Source organism: Pinus tabuliformis, chromosome X, assembly GCF_031772625.1.
Source record: "Pinus tabuliformis cultivar Carrire ecotype Pingquan chromosome X, CPIR1, whole genome shotgun sequence".
Lineage (NCBI taxonomy): Eukaryota > Viridiplantae > Streptophyta > Pinopsida > Pinales > Pinaceae > Pinus > Pinus tabuliformis.
This window is the reverse complement of record NC_142308.1, coordinates 477,942,065-477,951,135: the sequence shown is the minus strand read 5'-3', so window position 1 is coordinate 477,951,135 and position 9,071 is coordinate 477,942,065. Positions and strand designations below refer to the sequence as shown.

Sequence of the window (9,071 nt, the reverse complement as noted above, 5' to 3'; positions counted from 1 at the left end):
GACAATTATAATTTACAAACAAAAATGGCATTATGTTGACAACCAATATTATTAAAGAAATAGGTAATCAATTTTATAAGCAACAAAGATATCAATTTCTAAATTCCATATTTGCTTTGAAATCTTCCAACCCATATCTAACTTGGCAAAGTCACAAGATATTCATGGTTGGTCTACAAGTTGAAGCTACTTTTTTACCATGCCTCACATGAAAATAACATACATCACATGAAAACTGTTTGGTGCATACCATATAGGTGTAGCAACTTATTCACGTCAAGATGGTTTTGGTTCATATGATGTATGTGTACCAGTAGTTCCATGAGAAAGACAATCTCAGATTGGAAATATCAGGACTGTTTCGGTACATATGATGTAGGTGTACCGGTAGTTTGATGTAGGTGTACCAGTAGTTTCCATGATAAAGTCCCAATCTCAGAATGGAAATATCAAAGGCATCTCCATTTTTCTTTTGGTTGAACATATAACCTCTCTCTAAACATACATTTGGATGTGAAATTTATGTTGAAATTAATTTTCAAAGGCCTTAATTGCTAATGATCAAATATAAATATTATAGATGTCCCTAAAAGGTCATTCGATATAACAAAATATTCATGGTCGGTCTACAAGTTTAAGCTACCTTTTTACCATGCATCACATGAAAACTATTTGGTGCATACCATATAGGTGTAGCAAGTCGTTCACATCACGGTTGTTTTGGTGCATATGATGTAGGTGTACCAGTAGTTACCATGAGAACGTCAATCTCAGATTGGAAACATCAAGATTGTTTAGGTACATATGATGTAGGTGTACCAGTAGTTACCATGAGAAAGTCAATCTCAGAATGGAAATATCTGTTAAGGCATCTCCATTTTGCTTTTAGATGAACACATAACCTTTCTCTAAACATACATTTGGATGTGAAATTTATGTTGATATTAATTTCACAGGGCCTTAATTGCTAACGATCAAATATCAATATGGTAGATGTCCCTAAAAGGTCATTCGATATAACAAAGGTTCAAAAGATTAGGAGCCCCTACTGGTAACCAGATATGATAGATGCCCATAAATGGTCAGTGGATATAACAAAGGTTCAGAAGATTAGAATTAAATACTGCTAAAGGTTCAGAAGATTAAGAGACTATACTGCTAATCAGCTTCTGCACATAAGTAAGAGAATAATAGGTACTGTCAAATACATATTGCTCCTCAAACGGTAAGTAATTGCTCGATTTCATAAAGCTGTCATTTACTGGTTTACTTAGATGAGCACACCACTAGCACGTTTTCCATTCAATAAACCATTTCAGATATGCTAGTATCGTTACCGTTCTGAAAGGGAAAAAAATTAATGGAATATATGTTTTTCCTTCTCCATCAGTGTCTCCCTTGATTTAAAAAAAGTTCATTATTTCCTAATGAATTTTAGATTCAATTTCCTCCGTCTATTAGGAGAGAATGGAACCAATTCAGAGTGAGCACAACCATTCATCTTAAGTGCTCCTTGATTTGTCAGAGAAATGATCCCCTTCCAAGTTTTCCCATATCTAAACAGGTATGATATGAAACTAAAAATGTTCCTCTAAACAGGTATGACATAAAATTAAAAACGTTCTGCACCCATATCGAGAAAGAAGATCACATTTTCACTCTCCACTACAAGAGCATGATCTTTGTATGTATTAATACCAAATTTCCACTCTCCATTTGAAGGGCATGATCTTTGTATGTCTTTAATACCAATAGAAGGTTGTTCATAAGCCTTCATTTACATAGAATTGATTTGCACTCTGATCTGAATTTTGAAATATAAAGATAAATATTATTAATGTTTTGGCATATATTTACCTCAGAAATACCATCAATATTTCAAAATGTAACAACCTCAAAAAGTTCATTTAGTAAGATATTCTGCACTCATGATCAACCAGAGACCGGATCAATTACAGGTCAAGGAGCCACCATCATCAATGAAATAATGATGGAATCAAGTTGTGAGCTCCTACAATTGAATTTACAGATTGAATTTTATTCCATGATTTTTCAGGCATCCAGACAAAGTAGTTTGGTCAATGCCAGCAAGTAGCTTAGTCAATGATTCCTCACAAAGTTACTGATCTTCTTTCATCAATGTAGATAAAAAAGTGCCAGAGACCACTGACATGATGAAAAAATAATGCGACTGCTACATACAGAAAACTCTATTAGTTCGTATGATTAAATTACATACACATTACATTTCAGTTCAAAGTTCCCCTTGGCATAATAAATTCCATAAACAAACACAATATTTAACCAGTCACTTGTCCCAATACCAGTCAAAAAATGTCTGGCAAATGCCAAAAGCTCAGTTACAAATCTTTCTAGCTTTACATGACCTATTTTCTCCCAGAGAAGTTGAAGATCATATTCGCTTCAAAATACCACAGGAACTGTTTTACACCTCTGAAATATGAAAATCATGTATCAAGAGATAAGATGCTTGTAGAAATATGGACAATTAGGCAAAATACATGGCATGGACCAGATGAAATTAGAAAGATCTGGCAAGAACCATTGACCAATCCTTAAAGATTGAAAGACAAGAAGAGGGCACTCCAAGCTTTTTGAATAGATACAGACCAGGTTACACACTATCAAAACAAGTATGAGAAGTACCAGAAAATCCCGTGCATTCATATAAATTCACCACCTAACACTAGCCCTAAATAGAGGGTTAGAAGAAACTCAACAAGTAATGTAACATACTCCCATCTTCATCTCCACTATCAAAAACCCAATCATCACACTGGTATGTAAAAGTAACAACTCTGAGCGGAATACAACCACAATACTGGTACTAACAAGGACTCAATGGTCACACTCACATGACACTAAGGAATCCAAGCATAGAATCGAGTACAATTATGTTGCACACAGAGCCTTGAAAGTTGCAACTGATCAGATACAAAGTTTACAAGACAAACTAAGCCCTTCACTCAACATATATTTGGCTCAAGTCCTGCCCCAAACCCAATCAATCTTGCCCTCGTAGTGAATCTTCCCATGAACAACAGCATACCCTCAACTTCGTCAACACCAAACAATATACAACAGCAGTAAGCAATCTGAGCAAAAAGCTAAATGGGTAGAAGACCAATAATGTTGTTTGGATTGAGCTGATTTGCCAGCAAATTTAAATCCTGATAATAAATCTCACCCTCTCCAACAGGATGTTGAACTCAATTCTGCACCCGAAGCCCAAAACCCACCCTCCCTCCAACAGGATGTTGAACTCAATTTTGCACCCCAAGCCCAATCTGCTGATAAGCAACCCTTCTAGCTTATAAGAACCTAATAAGACTTGTTCTAGGCAACACTAGAAAATAGGCATATACAAACCCATGGACAAAGGATTGAAATTTACAGAAGCCTCTACATTTTGTTATTCATCATCATAATAACTGTGGACAGTACCAGAAGGCCCTGGGGTTTCCCAAACATCAAAGACATCTTCTTCATTGTGAAGCACAAAGAGTCGATCCCCACCGACAGCGATATCAGAAATTGAGCCCCCATTCAATTTCCTTAGCCTGGATGTCAAAACCCAATCAGGGCTACAAAATACATACACACTGTCATTCTTGGAAGAGAAGAGCTGATTACCTTGTGCAGCAAGCTTTGAATAGCATCTCTCCTCGCCCTCAATCGCCTTCCCGGGCCGGTTCCGGTGAGACCAACGGACACTCCGGTTAGTGCTCCTCATATCAATAAACCCCAAATTGTCATACTGATTCACCACACAGACAGTACCGCAGGCTTCCATGAAAACTGCATCCAAAACCACCTTGTCGTCCCCTGCAATCCGGGGAACCTCCGAATCCGTCCAGGACCAGACAACTTTTCTGTCCCGAAAATCAAGCAGGCCTATGAAACTATCGTCGCAGAGTGGGTATAGAGTGGCAGCGAGCAGCATGCGGTTTTCCGGCAACCACTGCAGCTTCCCAGCGTCGCCTAGAGGCCAGCCTCCGGCCGCCTGGTAGAGGAAATCCACTTGGCGACCCGAGGTTTGGTCCCATACTCCAACACCGTACTCTGTACTACGCCCGCGACAGCTGGCGTACACATGACCGTCGCCGCTGGCAAGCGCCCCGGCCGTGAAGTTCTTTGGTTGGTTGTCATGGGAGACCTGGAACTTGAATTGGGGCTTCCCCGTTCGAGTATTGAAGACCTCCATGCCTCCGCCGCCCTTGTCGACGCGCTCACAGGTGCATATGACCAGGCGCTGGGGGTTCACGAAGCCCACATCATTGACAACCTGGAAGTCCAGAGTCAGGGGAGGTTGTTCCTCCAGAGTCCAGTCGTAAACATGCACCATGCTTCCATGGGCAACGCAGCAGCCCCCGTCCGGTGACGCCCGGATCGCTGTAGCGTCACCCGTTGCGCGCCCACTGATGGAGGCTGAGAGCTCCATCCGGTTGCCGTCCATTCGCCCCCATTTCGCCCCTCGGAGGCGGTCCATGATGCCGTAGTACAAAGCCTCCCTGTAGAGCGCCCGCTCGGACATCCCCGGCGGAACGTGGAGCTCCCCGGTGCGCAGCAGGTCCAGCAACACCGAGAAATAGGAGGGGTTCCGGTCTATGAAGATCTCTTCGTCGTCATTGCCATCGGCCGGCGTCACGTTCTGCCAGTCGTCGTGGATGAGCGCCGAGAGCATCGAGTCGCGCCCCGCATTTGCCAGAGTTGTTCTGCTCGTAACAAAACACTTGCCGCCCACATTCAATTTCACCCTGTCCCGCGACGACTTCATTCCGAATTTTTTTCCTCAGCCTCCCCGAGATCCCGAATTGAGTCCAGCTGCACCAGGGGACGATTTGGGTGCGGGGAATTTGAATAAGCGGGCGATTTCTGCGAGGGGAACGATTTGGGTACGGGGAATTTGAATAAGCGGACGATTTCTACGAGGGGAACGATTGGGTACGAGGAATTTGAATAAGCGGACGATTTCTCCCAAGGGAACGATTTGGGTACGGGGAATTTGAACAACCGGACGATTTCTGCGAGGGGAACGATTTGGGTGCGGGGAATTTAAATCTGCAAAGAGGGGGATTTCTATTTCTTCGAATTTAAAGTTGCAGAGGCTCTGGATTAGGGAGGATTTCGATCCGGATCGCAGCGCTCACCAGGAAAATTTAATGATCGAGTCAATGGGGACATAAAGAAACTAGACCCAATGGAAGCTTATCATTCTCTGACGAGGCCGGAGACAAAACCGTTTATGGTGGCAGCGGAAAACGCGTCGCAAGGGGGAAATTTGCAATTCCAAATTGCCATGGCCCTTCGACGACCATGAAGGGCCTGCACATGTCATTTTATAAATGCTAGCGCTTGCGTCAGACCGCGTCAACGACCGTTTGGACATTACGTTTTCCTTTTCCACAGACGGTGGAGACACAGTGACCCGTTTAATTAGGTAGCAAACTGTTTTAGAGTTTAATTACGGAGAAAACTGCGTTTAGATTTGACTGAAATCCGGTAATATATCAATTTAAAATTAAGTGGAATCCCGTAATGGAAGAAATCAAACTTTATTGAAAGTAAAATTTCCCCCAATTCTCATAAAATATTTATTTTTTTAAACATGTAATATTTTAATTATAATATAGTGGTTAGTGGTCGAACTGTTTTATTGTTTTATGTTATGATTTAGATTTATAGTTTAAATTGTACTTTTTTTTTTAAGAGTAATTTAATATATTGAAAATCAGTAAGTTATGTATAATTAGGCTTATAATTTGACCAAATTTTAATTAAATTTAAAATTCGACGCTTTTCGAACTAACTAGTGTAGTTCATCTTCAGGACAAATTGAACCACATTAACTGGTTCAAGATGCGTCGACAAATGATTTATCTTGTAATTTTAAGATCTTCTCTTAAACTTAATAATATATCATTAAAATATAAATCAATGAAACTAAATTATATTTATTAATAGGAAGATTTAAAATCAAATTAATGAAACTAAATTATTTATTAATAAGAAGATTTAAATCATTTATTACCCTTTGAAAAGGTATCGTGATTCTTAGTTATCATTAAAGAAAGATAGTGTTATAAAATGATGGGTTGTGATTAATAAAGAAGGTAAATTTCCACTTTTAGTAAGCGTTTTTTTTGGAGTTTGGATCATTAATATGTTAAATTTAGCCTTAATTTTTAATTAAGGTTAAAGTCTTATTTTAAAATGAAAAATGGTTGTAGTTTGTAAAAAATAGATATTTATAAAAATTATAAGTTTTAGTTGTAAATGTATTTAAAAATTAAAGATCATATTTTTTTTCATAATTCTATTAATGTTTAGGTTTTATCGGAATTGGGTGATATAAAGTTAAAATTAATGTAGCAGTTTAATTAGTTGTAATTTATAAATTTGCTTTGAAAATTATGGAAATTTTAGTAAGATTTTGATAAAATCTTGGAGGAATTTTTTTAAATATAGATTATAGTTGTCAAATTTTTTTTGGGTGCTCCAATGGTTTTTGATCATGTTGAATCCATTTCCACCATCAAAAACATGATTCAAACACTAACCCTACTACCGCTAGATTTCTTGAAAAAAAATTGACCAAATTCCGACCACTTTTAACCATCGAGACAATTCCTCTGCGTAGAAAGACTAGGCCAAAATTTAATTGGAATCTTGGGATAAAAATAGTAAAAAATTAATTGAAGGTTTCAGCGAAACAACTTTTAGACTTCACTGGAATCCTGCGATATAAAATTAAAATTAATTGGAATCTTATGATAGAAGTAGTCAAAAATTAATTAAAGGAATTTTTTCCCATTCTAACACTATATTTATTTTTTAGATATGAAATTTGTTTTTTTCACAGGTATTTAATGATATATTTGCATTGTTTAAATTACAGTTTTTAATACGTAAATAAATTCAATATTTTGATATACAGTTTATTTATTCCAATTGTATTAGTGACATACTTCAAACTTATAATTTTACTCAATTTAATATAAATTAATGATAGTCACACATACACAAAATAAATTAATGATTTTACTAAATTTTATTTTTAATATAAATTAACGAAAAAATACACTATCACACATACAAAAACATAAATCAATTAAATTAGACTATTAATTGTTAATAAGATTCATAATTACTTATTATTTTTTGAAAGGATATACTAATTCATTATCATTATTAAAGGGAAATCTAGTTATTTAAAATGATTCATCGTGGTTAATGAGGAGGGTAAATTTTCATTTTTATTTAGTTTTTTTGACTTTTTCATTAGATTATAATTTTTAATTGTTTAACATGTATTTTTTAGTGTATAATTAGATTCAATATTTAAAAAGTTTAAAAACACACAAAATATACATACTACACAACTCAAATGTGTAATTACATTAAATCTATTTTTCAAACAAAATTAAAAATTAAAAAAGTAAACAAATATAAAAACAATTAAACTAAACCAACAATATTTATAAAAACCTAATACTCTTTATAATTATTAATTAAATTATTTTCAATAAAATGATATATTTTTTAAAAAACTTTAAAAATTAATATAATCCTAACTTAACTTTAAATTATTTTAATTTAATTTTTATGTATAATAACCTAATACCTGAGATAACAACTTTAACCTTTCATATGTTTAAATTTAGTAACTTAAGATAAGTTCGTTTAGTAGAACAATTTCTTTCCAATTTATAAATAAATAAATAATTATTTAAAAAATTGCTATGTTTTGCTTGAAGGACGTAAATTTTGGATCTCAAACGAGAATTCAGTTTCGTTTTTTATAATGTGGTGTTCTGAGATTCGAGTCCGGGTCATGGTTGTTAGGCGCGACCAACGGTCCTCGTGTTGAACGCTGTGTTTTTGTTTTCAAAGGTGTGTTGAAGAGGCACAACGACCCTCACTAATTTTGAATACCTAAACGGTCTTTTAGGATTTAATATAGGAGCATCCATGGTTGCGGAAGCAGACATTTGAATAAGAGTAGAAATTGCATAATTGTTATTATTATAATCCATCGAAAACATTTAAGTTGTTCCTCTCAGTTTTGCAAGATGCCACCCATGTCTATCAATTTATTGCCAGCCTTGCTTAACATCATGAAGCTTCCCACATGGAGTGTAGGGTTGTAGCTTCCCACATGGAGTGTAGGGTAGTTGAAGAACTGAGATTGACTTGCACTTTACTATGTGTGTTTTTTTAAGGTATTATTGATATTAAAAAAATTATATTGGTAAACTTTCATGCCCACAACACATCTCGAGGATCATGACTATCTTTCAGGATAACCAAAACATAATTAATCAAAATACCACTGAGATTATACATAGCCAAAGGATTACATATTTAAATATCCTAGATTATATAAGTAGAAATCATGAGTTAAATGTCAATGCTATTGAACTTTTGAATTCTAAATTATGAAGTAGTATTGTTGTGTTTACATATTTAAATTGAGAAATATGTTCGGGATTAAGGATAGCATCAAATAATGGGGCAAAAGTATATATCATTTTTGGAAGATTTTTTTAATAAAAAATAAAGTCATTAATTGCATTTGGAGATTCCATGGTAGTCATTAAAATGATATTTTGAAAATCATCACCAATGGATATAAAACTTGCTATAGTGATAGCTCAAGCATCAAAGTAACATCGAGAAAACTTCCTTGTGAAACAAGAGCAGAATGCATGGGTGAATCAATTAGCTAAGAGAGCCATCAAAATTCACATAAGTGAGCTTGAAAAAATGGGGGGTAATTAATTTGTAACATCCCCTTATGTTTTGAACCCATCTAGCATGTTAGTCACATTAACTATCCACATCACCTCACATTGAGTATATCTAACTAATCACCTCCTATGTTTTGAGGGTAGAGCATTGAGGACAATCAACACCCTTTCATTTTATTGTATGAGAGAATTAACGTCAATTTTGGTTATTGAATGTGCCAGTATGAAATAGTTTTACTGTGGGAAAAGGGAGTAAGGAAGAATTAGAATTGGGGACAAAAGTGGCTAACATTCTCATGC

At 35.7% G+C, this 9,071-nt stretch overlaps 1 protein-coding gene across 1 annotated transcript; it reads right to left on the bottom strand.

The window, feature by feature from the left end:
- Positions 1–2,698: 2,698 nt before the first annotated feature.
- Positions 2,699–5,342, bottom strand: LOC149140760 (BTB/POZ domain-containing protein At2g24240-like). Its single transcript, XM_089446918.1, has one exon. The coding sequence runs from the start codon at positions 4,796–4,798 to the stop codon at positions 3,434–3,436; it is 1,365 nt and encodes a 454-aa protein (XP_089303044.1). The 5' UTR covers positions 4,799–5,342; the 3' UTR covers positions 2,699–3,433.
- Between the last annotated feature and the right edge of the window lie 3,729 nt (positions 5,343–9,071).

Excerpts from the sequence above, each read along its gene's own strand:
- LOC149140760 (XM_089446918.1), bottom strand. The coding sequence starts at position 4,798 with ATGAAGTCGTCGCGGGACAGGGTGAAATTGAATGTGGGCGGCAAGTGT.